This window comes from Taudactylus pleione, unplaced genomic scaffold (genome assembly GCF_031769625.1).
Source record: "Taudactylus pleione unplaced genomic scaffold, aTauple2 ptg000092l, whole genome shotgun sequence".
Classification (NCBI taxonomy): domain Eukaryota; kingdom Metazoa; phylum Chordata; class Amphibia; order Anura; family Myobatrachidae; genus Taudactylus; species Taudactylus pleione.
The window spans coordinates 48953-75189 of NW_028284494.1; the positions used below are offsets into that span (position 1 = coordinate 48953).

The following is a 26237-nucleotide window of genomic DNA, read 5'->3' on the forward strand; positions in this document are numbered from 1 at the left end:
AGGTTTGGCAGCCTTCTTGGCAGTGGACTGTCTAAGAAAGAAAAACTTTTGCTATCGGCGCTAACAATAATAAACTGCAAATTTATGTGTGTGCAGCAAATAAAACAAAGGGGATTTTGTCATGTTTTGATCAAAGCATTTAAGCCTGCAACCCAGCATCAAGGGACCCAATTTTTCTGCAGGTCCCTAACACTAGCATAAATGCCTAGCACATCATTACATTGCAGTTAAATGTACTCACCTCCTAGATACAGAGGGACACATCTATACAGGGGCTGGCTAATTAGCCACACCCAACTAGGCTTTTTATAGCTTTAATTGAAAGCTGCCATGATAGCACAAGGCAAAATTTTGAAACAAAACACAAAAGAAATATGCCCGCGCTCGGTTTTACCCATATCATACATGGTACCAGCAGCATGGCAATATTAATGCCATATATGTATACAAAACAGAAAAACTTTTGCTATCGGCGCTAACAATATGCTGCAAATTTATGTGTATGCAGCAAATAAAACAAAGGGGATTTTGTCATGATTTGATCAAAGCATTTAAGCCTGCAGCCCAGTATCAAGGGACCCCATTTTTCTGCAGGTCCCTAACACATCATTACATTACAGTTAAATGTCTTAAGAAAGGACTGCCCTTTAAATTTACCGTGGGGACGAAAGGACCTAAAGGAGGAGGTACTAGACTTTGAAGGAGCAGATGCCGAAGGCAGAAACGCAGATTTCGATTTTGCCAACGTGTCCACAATCTTGTCCAGGTCTGGACCAAACAATATATCCCCATTATAGGGTAAGGCCTCTAGGCCTTTCTTAGAATCAGCATCCGCACTCCAAGAGCGCAGCCACAGGGAATGGCGATCAGACACGGCCGAGACCCTGGAGGTCAGCAGACTAGTGTCTAGAGCTGTCTCACTGATATATGCAGCCACATCCCGGATGTTGCCAACAAGCGACACCTGATTCTCCGGAGCTTCCGAGGGAAAGGAGTCCTCAAATGCATCGGCCCAAAATGCTATAGCCTTAGATACCCAGGAGATGGCCATTGATGGGCGGGCAACAGCTCCTGAAAGAGTATATTGATTTCAGGCAAGTTTCCACTTTCCTATCTGTAGGATCTTTCAAGGAAGAAATGGAAGGCATAGGTAACGTTGCACTTCTAATTAATCTCGTAACATGGGAATCCACTGCGGGGGGTGATTCCCACTTTTTACAATGAGCCTTAAGAAATGGGTAACATGAGGCTAAACATTTTTGAGGTTGAAACCTCTTACCTGGCGACTGCCAGGCCACAGCCATGTGGTCCACCAACTGATCTGACAGAGGGAACACTGCCGAAGTCACCTTTATTTGTTTAAACAGAGGGTGTTTGCATTTAGGGGCTGGCTCGTCATCCTCTATAACCAATACGGATCTGACCGCACGCTCCAAGGCACGGATATTAATCCTAGACTTAGTCCACGCCTCTTGCAAAGGGGAGTCTGGGTTAGTGGTAACAGGTACTTCATCATCAGATGACATCTCAGACTCTGATAGCAGAGTGGATTGAGATGACACTACAGGACGCTAAGCTGGCCAAACAGGTCTCTCATTCTGCAACGTGGTCTGAATGGCCGTAGAGGAAGCTGCCAGACTCTGCACTGAAGTAGAGAAAACATCCACCCATGGTGGAAGTATACCCTGTGGTAAATCCCAAAGTGGGAATGACAGCCTGCTGTGACACAGGAGGGGTCTACATGATGAGCGGTAGTTCCTGTAAGGGAATTACAGACTGCTGTGGTAGCCCCATAGGAGGGAAAGCAGCCGGGACCGCTAGGCATCCCACAATGGAGGACAGCATCTGTGAAAATACCGCCCGAGGGGGCTCCTTTACCGATGTCAGGGGGTTTGAGTTACTCTTGGGTTATAACACCTCACATAACCCATGCCGAACCAAAGCCTCCTCACTGAAAACTGCATTGCAGAATGGGTGCAGAAATGTGTTCATTACCCTTGTCGGACATCTCTGCAGGGTAAAATGACACACAATATGGCACTGGGAACAACGCAACCACGATTATGTACAAATACTGGCAGGGAAGCAATATACTGGTCCTGTCTAATACTTGGGTAAGCTTCAGGGACCTGCTGCCTAAATATGGCACAGTGCGGCACGCAACAGTATGTGACCGACCTCACAAATATTGTATACATGTATGAGGCTATATATGAACCACCCTAACACCTGTATTAGGGCATGAAATAGAGAAAGGGTATAATTACGCTGTCAATAGAGAAAAGAGGCACAGACAGGCAGCACTAGCACAAGTCACATACATTGCAGGAATATCTGCAAATTGGCACTACACTCAACTACACAGACTCAGTGTCTGGTAGGAAATAGTGCTACATACGCTGACCCTGGGGAAGAGGTATGTAGGGGGACCAGATCACTTGTTGTCTTGGCCAGAGGAGAACAGCTCAGAGAAGCCAGACCTCAGAGGAAAGGCGCCCTGAGTTGAGGAGCCGCTTAAACGGGGAAGCTGTCTCCCCTGGCCGATTATTAACCCCTGGGACGCTGGTTTCCCGCACCAAAATGCCCCTGGTGGTCTAGTGGATTGCGATGGCTGGTACCTGCGTCCACACTCAGCACCCCCGGTCTGTCCCGAGACCGGAGGTATCGACTGCCGTAACAGGCGGCTCACCACAAGCGGCGACCCGACTTACCTGTCCCCTAAAGTCCGGGTCCTCTCCGGGGGCCCTGGCTAGCGAAGACCCCCGGAATGCCCGCCGAGATCCCCACATCGGTACTGGTGTTGCTGCCCGGAGAGGTCGTCCCTTGGACAGTCTGCTGCTGCGCGCTCAAGATGAAGCAAAATTAAACTAAAACTACAAGCTTCTGTGTAACGGTGACCAGACTCCGGCCGGGCACCAACGAAACTGAGGTGCATCTAGCTCGGGGTATAGGGAAAGTGGACCCAGTGCATCCTGGGAGCTGAAAGCTTTAACTGCGTGGTGCCCGGATTCAGTTCCATCACCTACACCCCAAGGTCTTCCTGTGGAGCCTATGGACCCTGAAGAAGAAAGTTACAGTAGATAAGAGCCAGCTCCTGCTCACCCAGAGACAACCCCATGGTCCAGTGTCCCCCAGCCTTGATGATAAATATACTTGTATCAGCGTACCATGCTGGGTATTAATTCTGTCATTTATAAATAAAGGATAAAAATAAAAGAAAGCACTTACCTAGTACATTGTTATTAGGAAATGTATATGTTAACTATCTGTTAGATGACACATTGCTGTCAGGCCCATCTACAGTACCTGCTTAATGCCTTAACCTGTGTACAGATGTTTACAGAAGTCTCAGGTGAAAACTATATTAGAGTAAAAGAAAAGCAAAGAGCACTGTATTCACAGAGATGTAGGTTTTGGCTTTTTATAATATAATGGTCAGTGTGAGCCTGTACTGTACTTCAATAAGCAAAGTCTCCCAACCCTAGTTCAGGCGCGCAATCTGATAACTAAAAGGATCACGCAGAGCTGTGGCAGGTTATGATTTGCACCTATACCTTATGCAACTTGCATTATGTCAAATATTGAACAGCACAAATAACACAGAACCATATTATGTACCATACTTGCCAACATCGTTCTGTTTATTGTTAACTTCTGTGCTAAAGGCATAAGTTAACAGATGGAACATAAGGCAGTGACTGTATACTTTATAGTTGAATAGTTATGACTAGATAACCTTTGACTTGTATGAAATGTACAGATGAACATAATCTTTTAACAGCAAAAGTCTTGCTTGGGGTCCAGAATCGAAAACATGGTGGGTATGGGGATAAAATGGCCATCATTCGGTCAGTGCAATAAGACTTCATTAATGACCATATTCCTTCCCATTGTAAAATTAAAAAAAATGATGTTAAATATACAGCCACTAATCATATATGCATTTTACAAGTGGACGATGGGAACTCTGGTTGCTTATTATACAAGAGGAGTAGGCAACATGTAGACAACATGACTTGGCAGCCATTCCTTAACAAATCCACCTTTAGTGGAGCTAGCACTCAATACAGTGTTGCCACATACAGAGGGGTGAGGAATCTAACGGTTACCTTATAGAAAGGAGCCAACTCATGATTCAGCTCAAAGTGCTGGAGTGCCAACATTTGTACGTAACTCTATAATAGAGTCTACCTGCAACGCTGCACAAGAAACTAGCGTCATTGTAATTAATCTCGCTCTTGACTTCTGTTAGAGGTGGGTGGGTGTCAGTTATCTTTAATTCACAATATGCAGGGGCTTCACAAAAGTCCACTAAAGGAGGAAATGTCCACTTGCAGTGAATGCAGCCATCTTGTGGTTGAACCAATATTTATGAGAATGTGGACTATCCGTTCAGTGGGGACCAGCCACATCATGGAGAGGCTTCCTAGTCCAATATTCATGAGGAGCAGATCCCAAATGGTTGGTTTGGCTGCAATCTCTCATAACTATTGGTTCAGCCGCAAGATCGCCAACTCTCCCGTGTGCAAGTGACGGCTGCACGGGTTGTTTACAGGCGCGCAGGCCATACTGGTATTCTATTGTTTATCAGCTGTTATTTGCGCTTGCTGAGAGTCACATGTTGCTTATTCCTTTATACAGTTTAATCGCTGCATTTTAATATGGCACATCCTACAACAAAAAAACTAAGATAAAAAAAAAATATGTTATACATTGTTATCTTACATTGACAAACAGAGAATATTTTTATTTTATTAAGTTAAGGCTGTGCATAATTAATAAAAAGTTGTATGATCAATAGCCTTCAAAAAGACACACGGGAGGTGTGCACAGCTCACCCATGTAACATTTGTACCGATACAATTACGGATGGATAGGCAGGCATGCATGTAACGTAACACATTAATGTCTCATCCTGCAGCAAAAATGGAATCTTGTATTTAAAAACAGAAAAAAAATGGTGTATACCCTCCAGTACACAGTTTTATACTTATTTATTTAAAAAATAAAAAAACAAAAACAAGACGGAAAAAAAAATAAAAAAAATAGAAAACGGACAGACGTTTGGAAAATAAGACATGACTGAATTAAGTAATTCTGACAAAGTGCCTCGCAGTCCCTACCGATAAGTTTGTGCCGTTCGGATGTGAAGCTTGTCTCGACGTCAGTGTAGTGGTTAGCCCAAAATAGTTATCCATTCAAGTGAAAGAGGAGGACGTCTCCACTGACATTATAAAAGTTTACTTAAAGTTTCAAGTAATTGGGTTCTTACGGCCACAGTTTAATAATAATAATAATGCTATTTTACAGTAGAAAGTTCTTTTTAAAGGTGATCCTTCATCAACGCCTTCCTTTAAAGGGCTCGAGGCCTCTTGGGATTTATTTGTTTGCTGGCCTGCTCCTCCTCCTGTAAAGCAGCTCGGAACGATTTAACTTTGTCTTAAATGGAAGACACAAAAACACATTAAAAACCAGTATATAGAATAAGCTGTAAAGCTAAACATTAACTGTATAATTATAAACAGAATATTGAATATTCTGAACTAGTCAGTAGAAAGTAAAGTTAACGATAGATAATAGTTTCTGGAACCGTATTGAAAATGTTACTAAGGAACAGTTACTGTGTGGGCAACAGTATTCAGTGGGGGCCTTTTTCAGAGATGTACGGTGTTGCAATTGCAGCTGCGATTTCCTATAAAGTGCAGGAGCGATTGTTTGTAAAATAGCACCCTCACCTAACAGTACTGAAAAGCCCACCGGAGCCATCACAAACAGCACCGCACCATGTACACATTCACAGCCCTTACGGAGGTTCTCCAATAATCAGCCATGTAAGTAACCCTATGATCACACAGCATGAGCACCTGGACGGAGACGCTGGGGCAATCATATGTACGTAAAGGTGCGCAGACACAGGCTGCAACTCGCCCCCAAAATGGCACAGATCTGCCTGCGTTTTGCTGACCACTCCCCCGTTTCATCCCCCACAAATGGGGCCTTCCTGTCAAGCACACTGTGATCCTTGAAGACACGTGTGCGGGACAGCAGAGAGGGCTTGAGGTTGTGCGCTTTGATGAATGTGCAGTTCACAGATAATTACTGAGAGGCCCAGTAAACATGTCTGTTGATTAATAGGTGCCCACAGCTATTAGAATATCACAGTGTGTGCGCTGCTACAAAGCAAATGCATTACCAAATATTGTAATAATAGTCTAATAGAAATATATTACTATAAGGGAGAATAAGAGCGTACAAAGATTACTACTGTCCTTTGTGTGCTGCCGTTTAGTGAGCACACACAATGAAGCCAGAAGTGATGCAGCCCCCGAATCTCATTCGAATAAACCACACATCTGTTTCTCCACACTGAACAATGATCCCGTGGCGTGACCACCTGTAGCCACCTGCTCAGAAATCTGACAACAGCTTGCCTTCATTTGTTTTCAAGGGATACATAAGTTATGTCGGCAGTCACAATGTCGACAGAGTATGCTGACTACATGTTGTCGACTGGTACTGTAAGTCAGAGTACATGTGAACATGTTCGTTATGCCATGTGCTGTGTCGACACTGCCGTAATGTTGCATGTTCACAATGTTGACATCTTTAAAATGTCGACATGTTATATGTGGACAGTGTGTCCATGTTGACATTTACTAGATGTCAACTTTTTAACCAGGTCGACATTATAACATTCGACTTGCTAGTGTCAGTAAATGCCGACATAGCGAAGGAATACAGTTTTGCGGGTGAAAATAGGTGTTTACAGGCCTTTTATACGATGCCCACAGTGAACAGACCCAATATATAATATATACGGCTTCATTTGTTTCTTTGCTCCTACCACATACCACGTAATTCAGTGAGGATGTCTATTTTCTGCTCCAGGATTACTTCTAGTTGTGTAGCGTATGAGTCAACGTCATAGTCCACCTCTTCCGTCATCTCTAGCAGAACTTTTTCATCTTCAAGCCACCTTATAGACTCCTGTGCGGAACACAACCACTTCAATATTATCTGCAAGGCCCACAGTTAGAATTGTGTGGTCTTTAAACAATTTGAATGAATAATAAAGATCACAATACGTAATGTCTTATCTAACAAGATACTGTTAATTACATCAACCAGACATTTGCTTTTTGCGGTTAAACTACACTCCATCATATAGAGAATGCTCCCTGAGAACACTAAGTATTAATACGTATTGTCTTAGTGTGACTAGGGCGGGAATTCAATTAGAGGCGAAGTTGGCTGACAACGAAAAACATCCATTTTTTTGGCTAGAAACTGAAGAAAACTTTTCTCCAGCCTAGGGCAGGCGAAAAAAAAATTGAAATTTTTTTATTTTTCGGTACAAATTTGGGGATTAAAAAAAAAAAAAAAAAAAAAGCACTAAAATAAAAACACCTGCACCAGCGGCGTGCGATGTTTAAAAAACTTGACGCATCCTTATGGCCCTCCGAAATACCAGACCCAATACGTTAAACGCATTTTTCATGGAAATTTCAGCGGTCGTTTTTCGACAAAGTACGCAACTTACGATTTATTTATTTTTTTGCTAAAGTATTATTAGGAGGGCTGTCCAAAGGGTTCTGTAAGAAGTCCCCACATTTTTACCCAAAAATATGCATTTCACACAAGTATTATTGAGTGGAAACAAAATCATTTTCCCTTTCAAATGTGGAACCTGACTTTGATACAAAAGTTACAATATAGATTTGTAGCATTAACCTGCTAGGATAAAACCTAGATACTAGAAAAATAAAAAATGGTCTTATTTTCTGAAACAAAACCTAGATACTAAGAGCAAATATATTACTTGGGACAACAGTGCTCAGCCAATATTTTATATCACAGACTTCGTTTTCTTTCACTTTGTTCTTTATAACTTTTAAGACTTGCTTTCCCATTTATGGGAATTTTTGTGTATATTTACATTAATAAATAAATACAGAAATAGTTATTTTTGTAAAAAGTATTATGGGTCTAAAAAGTGAAATTTTAAATATACAGAATAAAATTAGATTTTTTTTATGCTGCTATTATTGGGAAACGAGTGCACTAAAATTAAACAGGACTTTCCTTTCTCTTCTCGATGCCCAAGGCCGTCTTTCCTAATTCTAGTACTTACACTAGGTGACAGGTTATTCATAACGGTTCATTACAAATGCTGAGGAGATTACATGAATTAGCCATAATTAAACAAATACCACCAGGACGCCCTGCCTATAGCAATGTCACTTCTACAATGATACTGTACAAAAGAAAGGTTTTACCTGAAATACAGCTCTGTGGTCTTCTACTACCTGTTCCTCCATCTCCACCATTTGTGACACTGCTTCGTGAAATGTGAAGAGCTGCGGAGAAACTTCTTCCTCCTAAATGACATATAGAAATGAGAATGATAAGAGTAGTGTGTATTAAATCATTGGAATATAAAATTATAGTCAGAAGGGTTGCTGCATCATGTCCATCTTTCAATGACATCCATGTAGCCTGGCTGAACATCTTACAGTCACACTATAAGCAGAGATTGTGGCTTCTGGAGGGCACCGGCCAGGTGGGTTTCATACCCATCCTATGGGTAACCAAGGACTCTCATAATCAGCTTACACCTCCTACAAGAATAGCAGTTCCCCTTTCAAGGATTCCCTGGACTAATAGAGGTCAAAAAACAATAAATGAGGTTCACCATCAAGTGCTACCATTAGAACGTCTGATGAAACATTTGCATATGCCGTCACCGCTAATAAGTAGAGTTAACTCAAGAGAGTAAAAGGAAAGTACATCTGGAACATGATTACATGCGAAAAATGCTAAAATGTGTTGATGGGTCCACTGGAATACATGTATTAAAATGTATATTCTGAGTGTACGTTTCCAGAAGTATGACACCTGAAACAGACAATTGCTCTAAGGATAAAATCTGTTCTTTCCAATTTCCTGATCTTTTTGCCCCAGTTGCAATTGTGATTTATCAGGAAAACATGACCTATTAGATCAGGGGTGGCCAATCAGGCAGAGGCAAAGAGCCAAAAAATATATGTAGTCAAGTTAAAGAGCCGAAATCATGCAAGGCCACTGCCCATTTTTGCTTGCGCGCGTTTGGTATGACATTTGCAGGAGTATGACCTTGTTTCACATCTCCATAGTAGTGCCCCATATGCAGGGCCCCCCTGCAGTTGTGCCCCATATGCAGGGCCCCCCTGCAGTTGTGCCCCATATGCAGGGCCCCCCTGCAGTTGTGCCCCATATGCAGGGCCCCCCTGCAGTTGTGCCCCATATGCAGGGCCCCCCTGCAGTTGTGCCCCATATGCAGGGCCCCCCTGCAGTTGTGCCCCATATGCAGGGCCCTCCTGCAGTTGTGCCCCATATGCAGGGCCCCCCTGCAGTAGTGCCCCCCTGCAGTAGTGCCCCCTTATGCAGTGCCCCCAGTACTTAACTGACTTCACACTGGGCTTCACTCTGGGCACTGCTCCTGCTGTCTGCTGGATCTAACTGTATCCAGCAGGCGCGCAGGCTCCTCACATCATGGATGACGTCATGACGGCACTGCATCACTGGGAACTCTGGCCTCTGAAGCAATCAGAAGCTTTTTTAGCCTCTGATCACTAGAGGCGTAGCAAAGGCCACCACCCCCCTAAGCCACCCTGGGGTCTTCTGGGAGTGGCTGCGATCCGCACCACAGCAAAGAAAGAGCCGCATGCGGCTTGAGAGCCGTGGGTTGGCCATCCCTGTATTAGACAATCAGACAGCAATGCATAGAAAGGTCATATTCATAGGGAAATGTGTACATGTTTCTGGCCCTTGTAAATGAACAGCTCTTGCCTTATGTGATGCCAAAGATAATGGTCTAAGCATATCAGCTGGTCCTCAAACCTAGGGGGTACATTTACTAAGAGGCAGCTTGCACTCAGTGTGTTTAACCCCAAAATAAAAAGAGGCAATCATGTTAAATGCAAAACACGCTGCCTATTACATCTACGCCTAGGTGTGTTTTGCCTCCATAACACTTTGCGAATTTATGTATTTATGTAGTTAGATCATATCCATCATTGTACCAGTTACAAGCAGTATAAATATATTGTTACTATAAAACAGTCGTGGCAGAACATAAAACTTAAGCACTTATTATACTAAGCAAAACAACCAGTGTAATATATAAGTCCACCCACATTTTGTTCACATAACAGTTTGAGGTCATCCCTCTGAGGAGAGCTGCCCACTCCCCACAGCGACTCCAAGTCATCAAGCTGATTAGGCGCATGATGTAACATGGGACGGAGATCTCCAGCACCACTGGGGTCTACAGTCAGTTCTTTCACTCTGAAATGAGGAACAGTTACATGTAACCATCAGGCCTATTTATATGCACAATTATGCAAAATTAAAAAATATATATATATGTGACAAAAACCATGAGCATGTATAATGTCAGCTGTACAGATCTCCTTGTTGTAATACAAATACAAATCAGATCACTAGGAAGTATATGGCTATAAATGCTGTAAACAGGAAGTATATCTCAGGACACGTAGGAACATATATAATAACCTGCTCACATACAGTACCAGTCATATACACAACATCTCTAACACAGCTGCATTACACAGACGTGACAGAACTGCAACTCCCAGCATGCTTTGCCAGTTAGCAGCAGCAGCAGAGAAGCGCGAGAGACACATGTTTCCTACCAGGGTATTACATAGAGAAAAAGCATATGCAGACTCAAGCAAGACTTAGGATAAATGAATATGAATAAGTCATCCTAAGGCTCAGGTTATAGATGTATTCACCATCTTTGTTTAAAATGATCAGATCACCAAATGAATCTCCTCCCACTTATTAGCTCTCCTTCCAGCTATGCATTGTGGATGCAGCTTGGACAAATGCAAAATAGGTATCAATTACATGTAGAAATAGTATTCACCATGCAGTTAGAGTGGAGCTCAAAGCAAAGATAGATATATATAGATGGATATATATGCATCTATATCTATATATAATTAACCCAAGTAAAAACAAACATGGATTGTACGCGTAGTCATAGAGACATAGTGCACCAACCAATCAGCTCCTGTCATTTTACAAACACATGACAGTTAAAAGCCGATTGGTTGAAGCACTATTTAAGATTAGTAAAAAGTGATAAGAAGAATATCATTCGTTGATAAATCTGGGCCTACAGTAGAGAAGCTATTTTGACAGTCCCACAGCTTTCTTTCACAATCTTATATAGCACATCCTAAGCTGTAACTATAGCTATCATTCCAGAGACAGCAGAAATCCCAAAGCCACAACACCAAGAGAAACAAGGAAATCTCTAAAAGCTGACAGTTACAAATAAGTTTAATAAAAAGAAAAACTACAAGCAAATTCATGCCATCAAATTATAATGTTAAACTAAAACCATGCAAAAACAATGTGGAACTGAAGAAAAGGAGAGCAATAAAGGCACAGTGTCAATAGCTCAGGCCACAGAACACACGTGTACATGTATAATGTCTGGAGAAGAAGAAATCAATGCAGGTTAGACCTGGTGAGTGTAGGGGAGAAGTCATCATACTCATAGGAAGGAGAGAGATCAGAGCGACTTCCGCTACCCTGAGAGAAGGGAATATCCGACGGACTAATCCCAAATTCCTTTACTCTGGATCCCGAGACACAGCAGAAGGATGAAAGAAGGTACGATAAGGACAGAATACAGTTTAGTGTTGCCCACCTTTAGACAGGTAGGTAGAGATCACAATCACACAACACAGAATTACATAAAGCAGGGGTTCCTAACCATGGCCCTCAAGGCACACTAACAGTCCAGGTTTTGAGGATAGCCATACTTGAGCACACAGGTGACTTAATTAGTACCTCAGTTATTTTGATTTAACCATCTGTGCATTAGCATGGATATCACTAAAACCAGGACTGTTCGTGTGTCTTGAGGACCGATGTTGGGAATCACTGACATAAGGAATGTGTAATGCAATACTGTGCAGAGAAATCTGCCTGAAGGGAGCAGCCATTTATTCCAGGTTCCTGTCTGGCTTCATATCACAACTAATTGCTTGTAAGAAACATTTCAGTACATATAATATTATGCAGTCCTGCAGGGCTATCATGAGAAATGCAAATGTATAGGGGCATTACAACACAGGTTTACATATCTGTATAATATGATGGGTTTGTATATTTATGATGTGTCCTCATACACTATTGCTGCAGTCGCGCCAAACACTCCTTCTCGGAGCGCCAGGTCCCATCCAACTAATTTTCGGGTGAAAAATATGCAAGAGAGACGTTTGGCGCAAGCAGAGCTCACTCGCGCCGCATGATGTATTGAGACTAGGTGTATGAGGACACATACAAATATACAGACGTAGAGAAGGATTCCTGCTGAGCCCAGGAAAAGATGAATGACTGTAGCACTTCTATAAAGAACAAATTTGCTATTAGTCTTGTTACCCTGTAAGGAATTCAGCATTGAGCATTGTATTTAACATTAGCTTTCTGGATCTAATGTAGTAATGGGCAGGACAGCCCTCCGAACCCTCACCAGCAGTCCCCAGCTCCTGTGCAGGACTTGTTTTTGTTATGGCTTGTAACGGCCCCCTCCAAGCCACACGGCGTCTCCCCAAGCCACACAGAACATATCCACCCCTCCTTCAACCCCCAGATTAATTACCTCTGATTTGCAGAGTGGCTCCGAAGGCATATCCTCAACCCCCCTCATTACTCACCTCCCATGATATGCAGATCGGCTGCCAAGGCCCCACATCGGTGATCAGCGGCACGGATGCGATAGGTCACGTGACACTGATGAGGCGACTCGGAAGCTGCTCTGCGCTGTATGCAGCAGCACGAACAGCTGCATGCAGAAAGAATACAGATATGCGGCAGCTAAGACCCCATCCGGAAACAGGCACCAGTAGACACTTGTTCCTGGCAGGGTCACACCAACCCTGTGTGGGGGACCCTCTGTGTGTGGGGCCCCTGTCACTCTCCCCTTAATATGGCCTTGCATGCAACACTTGTTGGAAAGGCCTGCTGAGTTGTTACTACAGAAAGTTTTTCTTTGATTAAAAGTATTGTTTAGACTTTTTATCAAGTTGAAGGCAGCCCCAATGAAGGTTAGAGGACCACTGATGGGGCCCCCAATGTGTGCCAGGATGCCTAGGCTCTCATCTGCACTTACATTTTTATACGCCTCCTGCGTCTGCTGTGATCGGGTTCATTAACCTTTCTACATTTCATTTATGACTGTTCCTAAAATAGATCTTTCAAATAAAACCAATTATGCACCTCTCACAAGCACCTGACACACTGCATTTTCATTTCTTTTTGAGCCAAGTATGGCGGAGTTGAAGAGAAGTCAGTAAAACAAATTCTGTATATTCTGAACTTGCCATTCACCCTTGTCCCGCAATTCACATGAGAATGAAGAACGTGTTTTGAGGTGGTCACCCAACAGATCAATATGGCCTCAGTATGTATGTCATATAGTGAATCTGGTGGTGAATACGTGGAGACCCACCACTGTTAAACCACGGTTATCTGCAGGTGTGATCAAGGGACACAATCACACATTTACACACATGTGATCACATATAGAAAATAAATTAATATATAATTAGAGTTTGTCTTAATATGTACAAACTGTCACAAGCACTGAGCAGCACAACTGTAATGGACCCCTGGTAACATAGGAGTTGTGATTTAAGATGGACATAGATGCAATTACTTGTGAGCTGCTCCCGGCAGCTTCATGTGATGGGTCTCTGCTGCAGATTAGTGCTTGCAGCCTATGGAGGTACGAGCAGAAATCCGGCTACTGTAATAAAGCTGCCGCTGGCCGCTCGCACCTGATTGAATCAGCCCAACTGACAGTTATTACATCTTTTAACAGAGAACGTCCTTTCATCTGACAGGTAACTGAGTACAAACACCATTTCCACTCACTTGTCTCATACCTATTTCTTATAACGGTGTCAGGCTCACACAAGGCAATCGCGCTATTCTGTAATGGTTTCTATTTTGTCATGTTAAAGTGTTATTTTATACAAAACAAATTTTGTGTGTGTACCTACAGGCAACATAACTATTAAATTGTACATGATCTAAAACAGGTTTTCAAACACATGACATTATTTGTGGCAGTATATACAAATGACTGCAAGAGACACAAAGGCACTTCTTACAATCACAGTAGATCTAAGTTATGACACTTATTGCAAAGTATGTTTTCTCCTAAACCATACCACCATACCTACAACCTTAAAAAATAAGGAGGTGGTGGCAGGGGAGGGGGTGTCTACATTGTGCAAGTTGCCCCCTGAAAATGTTGTACTTTGCACATATGCAACAGGGAGGTGCCAAATAGGTTCTATTCAAAGTATTGCTGAAGCCCTGATCGCCACCAGCCCTGAGCTGACCGCTACAAATCTGAAGACATTCTGCAGAGTTTAGGTCTGTGTGCACTGATGCATGGCAAGGAAGACCCATATAAACCCTCCCCATTCAGTAACCTCAGTAGATTAGTGTTGCACAGCAGTACCAGGATCTAATTTGTGCGCCTGCTTCATACATTGTACAGATCACAATGCACTACTCAACACGTCCCATTGGCCAGAGCATACTTCTACGTTCACTTTGCCATTTTACGTCACAAACCGATGCAATCTGGAGGAAATCTATGTCCACATAAGCACAGCATCACCAAATGGAATTTGGCTATAATCTCATCAGTTTAGAGTGTTGTATATGACCTCCTGTATTTCTAGATAAGATTATACAAGCTTAAAATAGAAAATTTAAGAGTGTCCAAATAAGCAGTGTGAGATTATTTTTGCATAAAAGCTGTCTGACTTGAATTCTGTTATTTTCTAATTATGGAGTATGGGGAGATATAAGGGTAGATGTATTAAGCCATGGAGAGAGATTAAGAGAAGAGATAAGTACCAACCAATCACCTCCTGTCAGTTTACAAGCTGTGTTTGAAAAATGACAGTTAGGAGCTGATTGATTGGTATTTATCTCTCCCATAGTGAGAGTCAGATTCCTCTGTGTACAGGAGCAAACAGAGGGGGCAGGGCTGTGTGTTTATCCTTCAATCTTTACCCAACTCCTGACATGACATTAAGCAGAGTCCCTGAGCGGAGTGTGATGGAGGAACATATTACATGAAGATGACAGACATGAGAACTTAAGGAAGGACATAAGGGTATTATGCAATAGACAAATATATATTATACATATATAGATATATATATATATATATCTCAAAATGGCCCTCAGCAGAAAAAAGGTTCCCCACCCCTGATCTAGGGTTACAGGGAAACGCATTTATTCTGCTATTTATGTAAAATCAGCGGGTTTCCGTATATTAACTGGATTTATAGAACGGGGAAAAGGCTATTTCATTGAATTGCTTATCCCCGAACTGCTCGGGTAATTAGCCACACTAATTGGATTCCTCCCTAAGTGTGTGTTTGGAATTCATGTTAATTAGATATAATACCATATTCATATCAATCTTTGAATCAAAATGTATAGAATGCACAGGATAAAAGTATAACTTAAAATAATTTTACAGATAGTACAGTAACAAAAACAATACAGGTGCATTAGAAACCAGGTTCTGCATTGGTAAGATATGACCTAGTACTCAGTACTCGCAGTATTACCTGTTTGCGTATCTTAAAGTGTTTAAAGTATTTTCACATGATGCCATTCCAGGAGAGATGGTAGCAATCTAAAGATAAATGTGGACAGGGTTATTCCTCTTGTGGCACAGGAAAACATACAGGGCTTGGTACTTATTCTTACATTGTGGAATTGATACAAAAGTACACAACAAAGAGAGAGTGGAGCTACAACACATAAAACATCCTCACAGATTACAATACATTAACTCTATACCTTCACTATTAGGAGAGAGCCCAAGGAGGAGACTCCAAATAGACAAGGATAATACCTTACCCATTACTATCTAGGTACATAGCCACTATGTACTAGTGCTTAGTCAGTGTACATTTTAGCATACAGTTGCTCAGCTGATCCATAACCGTGCACCGGAGACTCTACAATACCTAATCCATAACCATGCACCGAAGGCTCTGCACACCTGGATTCATAATCGTGCACCGAAGGCTCTGCACACCTGATCCATAATCGTGCACTGAAGGGGCTGCACACCTGACCCATACTCGTGCACCAGAGACTCTACACACCTGATCCATAACAGTGTACAGAAGGCTCTGCAAACCTGATCCATAATCGTACACTGGAGACTCTACACACCTGATCCATAACAGTGTACAGAAGGCTCTGCAAACCTGATCCATTATCGTACACTGGAGACTCTATACACCTGATCCATAACAGTGTACAGAAGGCTCTGCACACCTGATCCATAACAGTGTACAGAAGACTCTGCACACCTGATCCATTATCGTACACTGGAGACTCTATACACCTGATCCATAACAGTGTACAGAAGGCTCTGCACACCTGATCCATAACAGTGTACAGAAGACTCTGCACACCTGATCCATTATCGTACACTGGAGACTCTATACACCTGATCCATAACAGTGTACAGAAGGCTCTGCACACCTGATCCATAACAGTGTACAGAAGACTCTGCACACCTGATCCATTATCGTACACTGGAGACTCTATACACCTGATCCATAACAGTGTACAGAAGGCTCTGCACACCTGATCCATAACAGTGTACAGAAGACTCTGCACACCTGATCCATAACAGTGTACAGAAGACACTGCACACCTGATCCATAATCGTACACTGGAGACTCTACACACCTGATCCATAACAGTGTACAGAAGGCTCTGCAAACCTGATCCATTATCGTACACTGGAGACTCTATACACCTGATCCATAACAGTGTACAGAAGGCTCTGCACACCTGATCCATAACAGTGTACAGAAGACTCTGCACACCTGATCCATAACAGTGTACAGAAGGCTCTGCACACCTGATCCATAACAGTGTACAGAAGGCTCTGCACACCTGATCCATAACAGTGTACAGAAGGTTCTAAACCAGGGTGTGCTGAAATAAATCACATGATTTAAAAAAATAACATAAATCAAGGCGTTTAATGCATTGTTAAAATTAACTTTGATAATTTACATTTTTGACAGTCGTGTTTCAAGAATTCAATACATATATTTTTTTTTACTATGGATGTAGAGTTAAGGGGCCCAGTGTTCTCCCCAGAAATTTTTTCCAGCCGGGTGGCATAAAGAAGTAGCCGGGTGGGGGCCTTCGCAATTATGCGCGCGCCAGGAAATGGGGCATCTCCCTTACCATTCCAGCCCGACAGGTCTCAGGCTGCTCTCCCACTGGCCCTCCGTCAAAAGTGCCCATTATGCAGTGACCCCTTTAGTTATCCCCATATGCAGTGCCCCCTGTATTTGTGCCCTTTATGCAGTGCCCCCTGTATTTGTGCCCTTTATGCAGTGCCCCCTGTAGTTTTCCCCTTTATGCAGTGTCCCCTGTAGTTTTCCCCTTTGTACAGTGTCCCCTGTAGTTATCCCCTTTGTACAGTGTCCCCTGTAGTTATCCCCTTTGTACAGTGTCCCCTGTAGTTATCCCCTTTGTACAGTGTCCCCTGTAGTTATCCCCTTTGTACAGTGTCCCCTGTAGTTATCCCCTTTGTACAGTGTCCCCTGTAGGTTTCCCCTTTGTACAGTGTCCCCTGTAGGTTTCCCCTTTGTACAGTGTCCCCTGTAGGTTTCCCCTTTGTACAGTGTCCTCTGTAGGTTTCCCCTTTGTACAGTGTCCCCTGTAGGTTTCCCCTTTGTACAGCGTCCCCTGTAGGTTTCCCCTTTGTACAGCGTCCCCTGTAGTTTTCCCCTTTGTACAGCGTCCCCTGTAGTTTTCCCCTTTGTACAGCGCCCCCTGTAGTTTTCCCCTTTACACAGCGCCCCCTGTAGTTTTCCCCTTTATACAGCGCCCCCTGTAGTTTTCCCCTTTATACAGCGCCCCCTGTAGTTTTCCCCTTTATACAGCGCCCCCTGTAGGTTTTCCCCTTTATACAGCGCCCCCTGTAGGTTTTCCCCTTTATACAGCGCCCCCTGTAGGTTTTCCCCTTTATACAGCGCCCCCTGTAGTTATCCCCATTGTACAGTGTCCCCTGTAGTTATCCCCATTGTACAGTGTCCCCTGTAGTTATCCCCATTGTACAGTGTCTCCTGTAGTTTTCCCCTTTGTACAGTGTCCCCTGTAGTTTTCCCCTTTGTACAGTGTCCCCTGTAGTTTTCCCCTTTGTACAGTGTCCCCTGTAGTTTTCCCCTTTGTACAGTGTCCCCTGTAGTTTTCCCCTTTGTACAGTGTCCCCTGTAGTTTTCCCCTTTGTACAGTGTCCCCTGTAGTTATCCCCTTTGTACAGTGTCCCCTGTAGTTTTCCCCTTTATACAGTGTTCCCTGTAGTTTTCCCCTTTATACAGTGTCCCCTGTAGTTATCCCCTTTATACAGTGTCCCCTGTAGTTATCCCTTTTATACAGTGTCCCTTGTAGTTATCCCCTTTATACAGTGCCCCCAGACTGGTCCCAGCCCAGAACTTACCTTAACATGCTCGGCGCTCACGCTCCCACTTCCGCTGCCTTGCTCTGACTGGATCAAATAGATCCAGCAGGCGTGCAGGGCAGGCTCCTCACGTCGCGGGTGACGTCACACGCGCAGTGCATCAGTGGGAATGCTTGCCTCTGAAGCGATCGGAGGCTTCTTTAGCCACCGGTCACTTCAGAGGCCAGCGCTCCACAGCAGGGGTCAGCGAGGGTGACAGGGAATGCGGCAGGGGAAAGTGCCGGGTGGTAGGCTGTTTCTGCCGGGCGATGCGCCCACAGAAGAGAGCCTGGGGAGAACACTGGGGCTTATCTACTAGCAGACATGAAAACGACAGCACGATAACGACATTGTAATCATGCAGTCGTTTGTCAGTCTGTGATGAGCGTACACTGAACGAGCAGTCGTTCATTCCTGGCTCATTCATCATCTGCAAACATGCTGAACCCGACATTATCGTCAGGTTGACCAGCATGTTTGCATGATGATAGATGTCTAAGTGACCAGTGGGCACGCGCATCGCTGGTCGTTTTAGACATTTTTGCAAACTATTTATGAACGATTTAGTTATCTCGCTCATTTAAATTGTCTAGTGGATAGGGGCCTTTAGAGTCTACATCCATATTTTTACCAAACTTTTACTGCCAATTGGCACACTGTGCAATATTGTCTCTTCTACTAATAAAAGGTCTGTATATACGGCTATTGCTTGCTGACCTAATCCAATTATGACTCACGTGATACAAAGACAAGTCCAGGCAGACAAGCAACAGATAATTCCAGAATCCAGAGAGAAAGACCAACACCACAAAAGTGTTTCAGTTCAGAGAGAAAGGATAGACAAAGAATTATGGCTGACAGATCATGTATGGATTTATATTACGGAAGAGAAAACTGAATCAGGAAAAGGAGTTAAAGCCAAATGTAAAAACTGTGGTACAAAAATGATGGGGTTGGTTGCCAGAATTAAAAAAACAACACTGTAAAACATGCACTCAGGGCCATGAGACCCAAGATGAAGGTGAAGAAGTAGAACTAGTACAACATGGTAAACAGCCACAAAGTCAGTGTGACACCTTAGGTAAGTTGAACATTTACCTATACTTTATTTTTCTACTCTTTCAAAAAGTTCAAATTTTAATCTGCCATAAATCTTTGATTGGCCTAACTCCTGGCATTGAAGGAAACTTTTATCAAATTCATGGGGTAAAATTCCCTTGTTGCAACTAAACGGGGGCGGGGGAAGGTAATCAGGGGTTACGGAATATAATAAAATACAATAATTTTATATGCATATTAATATTCATTATTTGTAGGAAGTCTGCTTTCAAATTCAACTACACAGACACCTACAACCAGTCAACAATTATCACCACCTGTGATAGCCGAGCAGCAGTTGAAGTTAAAAAGAAAAGCTAGCCAGGGTGACACTTAAATCAATAATACCAATAAAAAACAACCACATGGACACGTGCTTAGGACAAGCAGTTTGCAAAAAAAAAAAATGCACTTGATGAGCAAGTAGATAAATTTATATAGGCAACAAATTCTTTATTCCATGCTATTGAACATGTGGAGTTCAAAAAGTTGCTAAACTTAATGCGCCCAGGGTATACTCCTCCAACCCAAAAAGAAGTTGCTAACTCGCACATTGGTTCAGAAACTGTAGCTGGTAATGAACATATCATGGTAGCAGCAGAGCAATTGACAACAGCTGCAGCATCACCAGCTTCAGTAGAAAGAATATTCTCAACATTTGGTTTGGTGCAGTCAAAACCGAGAAACAACTTGGGTAGTGACAAAGCTGCAAAACCGGTTTCTTTTTAAGGCGTTCAAATAAAACTAATGTTTAGGCTTATTCAGATTTACAAATCAGGCAAAGCTATTGGCAACTATTTTAACTTAACATTGCTGTTTCTTTCCTTTTGACGTTTGTGTGATTTGTGTGTAGTTTGCTGTGCCATGCCATGCCATGATTCATGGTGACACTGTTGAGTCATTTACATTAAAAATATCAAAGTTACAGTATTTTAAAAGAACTTTGTATTATTGTTTTTACTTGATCATTTTTATAAAAATCCAATTTAAATAAAAATCTGATTTAAATGAAAAAAAAAAAAAAACATTTTTTTTTTAATTATTTATTTATTTTAAATCATGATTTTTTTTCACACCTTGCTCTACACCCACAACAATGTGCAATCCCTCATTTGCCGACATAGATCCCACTCCTCAACTCTTCTATTTCCACTGAGGGAAGAGAGAAGAGCAACAATAGGCCACCCTGCCACCAGAGCACGGTCTAGCGATGAACTGCAGTCTGCAATGATGGCAGTATGATCATGGGCATCACAGTATCTCTACGCGTGGCAGCAGTGACTGGTACCCTCCTATAAAGACCCGTTTCCAGGGAGCACATAACTCATCTGCACCTCCTCCCTGCCCATAGCATACTTGTGATACTGCCAGAAAGAACCTTGGTCACAAAAGCAGTAGATGAATATATTATAAATAAAGTAAAACAAAACAACAGTTAACGTTATGCTGCCAAGGGCAAAGTAGAAAGAGAAGCGCCTTCCAGATTGGGGAACGTGGAGGGGACGGAGGTCAGACTTTCAAACTGTGAGGTTTCTCAAAGCGCCCATTATCCTGCCAGCTCCTCTATACCCAATGATTATCTAGTTGTCATGATCTCTGTTGAACTGAAACCCTAGACGATCAACGTACAGTAACGGGTCTAACATTTATATAATCATCTCTAATAAAAGAAAAAAAAACAGCACTAGATAGAGAACTGAAAGTAAAAGTGATCTAGCAGCACGAAGAGAAGCATCTGTAAGTACTGGCAGAAATGTGACTTCCTATGTAATTAGTTAGCAGTGAATCTGTATAGAATAGAGGCATGTAGCGCTTACCATGCAGGTACGAGAGTTTTCACCAATAAAAGAGTCCCGCAGAACTTGTGTCAGTTTACTGGCCCTAAATGGAGTGTGCGGCTTATTTCTTCCTAGCGCACGAATGCACTCCTGAAAACAAAAATGCCAATAAAAAATTATTTAAGATATTTATTTGTATTCTTTTTATTTTCACAGTATATTCAGTAGTAAGCAGGAAGGAATATGAGTAAACACATATATCCATATATATCTCTAACATTGTCACTCATCCCACACTAAGGGGCATACTCAATTCCGAGCGAAAAGTCCCGTACTTTTCGCATGTAGGTCTTTTCGCAGACTACGCTGGTTTTCAATGCGGAAAAGTATCTTGCGCGTGCCCGCTATTCACAGTATTCAATCAGAAATCGGCAAAAACGGGAGGCGGCGAAACTGTAACATGCGAAAAACACTGTCAGATTTGGGGAAATCAGCCTGACACCCCCCAAAAGATGCACTGACATTAGGGATCACTATAGATACCCCCGAATACCCCTGCTGAAGGTATTTGGGGTACTTAAATGCTATCAATAGCTGCTAATTCGCGTCTTTGCAGAAGTGGTGAAGAATAGAATTTACCATCTTTTTTTTGTTCAAAATAAGTAGTCCCAGGAAATTTGGGGTACCTGAAAAAGGGTGCAAGCACATTTTTAAGTTGCTAAAGTGAACTAAAAAAAGTTAAAAATCCACCTACGCAAGCACATGTAAACTTAAAAACACGTTGGGCATACTTGGGGACCCCCCTGGATTCTATTTATTTTGCTACTTTTTAAGTTTGTCCCCCAACTTTGAGCTTTTTTGCCCCCAAAACTAAAGTACTTTTTTGGGGTGATCTAAAGACTTTAAACTTTTTATTGACGCAGTTTACCTTTGGGGGTCTGTCTGTCGCCGCTTTTCACCCCAAATCCCCAATTTTGCACTTTTTTTCGACACCTACTCATAGGCAAAATTTTTACACAGGTCCCACATAGAGTTTCCGCACCGGCGAAAATAATTTGGAATTGAATACGGAGGAACCTTTTCGCATGGCGAAATGACGTCACTCGCGATACTTTTCCTCAGAAAAGGACTTATCGCTGCTAATTGAATACACCCCTTAAATTCAAAGTTAAGGAATAAGAGTATGGTAGGGTAGGAGAAGGAAAAATAATCTATTTCATTGTACCTCAGCAACCAACAAGTTATTTAACATCCTAGAATAGTAAAAACACAAACCTCACCTTAAGAGCTAGTAAACTTTTGTTGATCTCAGCCCCTTCCAGCCGTGTTTGTCGGTCTGCGCTGGAAGTGTCGGCTCCTCTTTCATTTCCCGCCAAATCAATGAGAGAGAATTTACCATGCAGCTTTCCCTTTTTCCGTAAAATGATCTGGAACACAGCGTGGCTTCTAGAGGAGTGTGCATTAGCAGAGGTCTGACCGGACGTCCTATAACATAGGGGAAAAAAAAAAATTATTTGTTATTTGCAGGACACTTGTGTTTTTTTTTTACTAATCATGTTTTATAATTCTAGAATACATACAGCGGCACTGAATAATGATCCCAGTGTCAGGAATCAACACACCATGACCCTCAAAATACTCTTGAGCCTACGAATATATAGATATGTACCTATAGGGGACTGGAAGGCAAAACTATGACTTTCCAAATTTATTACAACCACAAATTCCAGAATGTTCTCTTAAGTCTACAGTTAAGGTGTGTATCCACTACCCGATTAAACAGAGCGATTGAACGATAACGACATCGTTATCATTCAAACGATCGTTAATCGGGCACAAATCGGGAATGCAAATGTCAGAAACGACCAGCGATGCACGCTCCGGGTGGTCGTTTCCGACATCAATCATCGTTCGAACATGCTGATCAATCTGCCGATAACGACAGATTGACCATGTTCGGGGATGATGGAGGGTGCCTACACTGAGCGACTGATCGCTCAGTGTAGACACTGCAGGGGATGAGGAACGACGGTACGACTACGATGTCGTAATCGTACTGTCTACCCTGGGTCGGGTAGTGGATGTGCGGCATTAGAGAATTAAAGGCTGCATACAGTATTCAAAACTATTACTTTAGAATGAACTGATTTTTCTTCTTCGGGGTCCATGGGGTCCACAGCCATTACGTTGGGGTATGAATCCCGGTCACCAAACAGTCAATACAAACGAGCTCTCTGCTCCCAGGATGCACCGGGTCCCACCTCATATACCCCACCCCCTGCCTCAGGTAGCCAGTTCTTCCTGTTTGGTGTGTACACCACAGACAGTGGGACTGCAGGAGCAGTCCTGCAGACGAGTAACTAAAAAAAAAAAAGTTTACTCTCTATCTCAGCGAGTGGTCTGAGTTGTCCTAGAAGCAGCCTCGTGGGCTGGATCGTAAAAGTCGTCACCCTGTCCGGTACAACAGGCGTGTCATTTGGGTGTCGGATTGGACATTGCTCAAAACCGACGCCATTCTTCAAGGTTGGGGGGCGATGACGGGGTCACACACTTTCCAAGTTAAGTGGTCAGTGGTGGAAAGCCGGCTACCAATAAACATCCTGGAACTAAGAGCTATATTCAAAGCTTTAGTGCAGGCTCAGGAAATCTTAAAGGGCAGGCCGGTGCAGATACAGTCGGACAATCGCACCGCGGTTGCCTACCTAAATCATCAAGGGGGCACATGGAGTCGGGCTGCCTTGGCAGAGGTATCAAAAATCTTGGTCTGGGCAGAGACTCATCTTCCCACGATATCTGCCGTGTTCATTCCGGGGGTCCTGAATTGGGAGGCAGACTTTCTCAGTCGGCAGGAGATAAATGCAGGAGAGTGGGCCCTACATCCACAGGTTTTTCGGAACCTTGTGGACAGGTGGGGTCTACCAGAAATAGATCTGATGGCGTCAAGAAGGAACAACAAGGTTCCCAGGTACGGATGCTGGACCAGAGATCTGAGAGCAGAGTTTGTAGATGCACTGACAGTAAAGTGGCGTTACAAGCTGGTATATCTGTTCCTCCCCGTTTGCTCTTCTTCCCAGAGTTGTCAGAAAGATCAAACAAGAGGGCAGCACCGTGATATTAATAGCTACGGCGTGGCCGAGACGGCACTGGTTCACAGATCTACGGTCTCTCTCCATAGACACTCCATGGCCTCTGCCATTGAGACCGGATCTGTTACTACAGGGTCCCCTGCTGGTACCCGGATCTTCATCGGCTATCTTTGACGGCATGGCTCTTGAGGCCTCCGTCTTGAGGAAGAAGGGGTTTTCCGAGTCTGTTATACGGACGATGCTGAAGGCACGGAAATCATCCTCAGCCCGTATATACTATAGAATTTGGCATACTTTCTTTCAGTGGTGTGAACTGAAAGGGTATGACCCACAGAAATTTCTGATATCCAGAGTGCTTGATTTTCTTCAAAGCGGTCTGGAAAAAGGGCTTCGCCTGGCCTCTGAGGGTACAGGTGTCTGCTCTTTCAGTCTGGTTCCAACATAAAATTGCTCTGAGACCAGATATAAAGACCTTTTTTCAGGGGGATTCAGCCTCCCTACGTCCCCCCGGTTGTTCCGTGGGACTTGACTCTAGTTCTGAAGGTTTTACAGGCTCCTCCGTTCGAGCCTTTAAATTCAAATAGACATCAAGTGGCTAACAGCAGAGACAGTATTTCTTCTTGCTATAGCATCTGCACGTAGAGTGTCGGATTTAGCTGCACTTTCCTTCCGTGAGCCGTTCTTGGTATTTCATCAAGATAGAGCAGTACTACGTACTAGGGAGGGTTACCTTCCGAAAGTAGTGTCTAAATTTCATATTAATGAAGAAATAATAGTTCCAGCATTTCAGGGCACTAGTCTCTCGCCAGGTGAGGCTTCCCTGGATGTGGTCCGTGCGTTGAGAATTTATGTGAGACGCACGAGCAAATGGAGGAAGTCTGATTCACTTTTTGTGCTGTATGGTTAAAGCATAAGCGTGGCTGGCCAGCCAATAAACAGACACTGGCCAGGTGGATTCGCATGGCAATTTCATTGGCTTATACACAGGCTGGCATGCGGGTGCCGGATTCAGTAACGGCACATTCTACTAGGGTGGTACGTCCATCATGGGCGGCCCGCCGGGGAGCTTCTGCTGAGCAATTATGCAGGGCAGCCACATGGTCTTCCATCCATACCTTTGTCAAATTTTATTCCTTTGATACTTTTGCCTCTCAGGATGCCTCCTTTGGGTGTAGGATTCTCCTCTCTTCCGAGAGTCAGAAGCGTCCCCACCCGTAGGGTTAGTGCTTTGGGATATCCCCAACGTAATGGCTGTGGACCCCGAAGAAGAAAATAAGAGTTATGGTATGACATACCTTTGTTAACTCTTTTTCTTCGAGGTCCATAGGACACCCACACAGACGCACCTGTAGTTCCGGGGGGGGGGCTTTCCGGGAAAACGTCTTCTCTGCAGAGTCTGGACTCATGAATATGGGTTTTTCTTTCTTACCCTTTGTTTTGTCTCTGCCTGCTTGAGCTTGGTAACGAACTGGCTACCTGAGGCAGGGGGAGGGACCCGGTGCATCCTGGGAGCAGAGAGCTCGTTTGTATTAACTGTTTGGTGACTGGGATTCATACCCCAATGTAATGGTTGTGGACCCCATGGACCTCGAAGAAAAAGAGTTAAAGGTATGTCATACCATAACTCTTATTTTTATCAACCATGCACTGAACCACCAATAAGTAGCTTTAATCGCTCTGCAGGTC

At 43.3% G+C, this 26237-nt stretch overlaps 1 protein-coding gene across 4 annotated transcripts in view; it reads right to left on the reverse strand.

The window, feature by feature from the left end:
• Positions 1-3623: 3623 nt before the first annotated feature.
• KIF2A (kinesin family member 2A) overlaps positions 3624-26237 on the reverse strand; it is an 86476-nt gene continuing 63862 nt past the window's right edge. For 2 of the 4 annotated variants that reach the window (XM_088469378.1, XM_088469377.1), the window contains exons 14-21: positions 22746-22950; positions 21505-21615; positions 15678-15745; positions 11537-11650; positions 10176-10326; positions 8277-8378; positions 6852-6987; positions 3624-5439 (exon numbers count right to left, since the gene is read on the reverse strand). In XM_088469378.1, the coding sequence (XP_088325504.1) occupies positions 5354-5439; positions 6852-6987; positions 8277-8378; positions 10176-10326; positions 11537-11650; positions 15678-15745; positions 21505-21615; positions 22746-22950 (973 nt within the window). In that variant the 3' untranslated portion in view covers positions 3624-5353. The remainder of the gene's footprint in view (positions 5440-6851; positions 6988-8276; positions 8379-10175; positions 10327-11536; positions 11651-15677; positions 15746-21504; positions 21616-22745; positions 22951-26237) is intronic. The other 2 variants (XM_088469381.1, XM_088469380.1) reach the window with 1 other exon arrangement.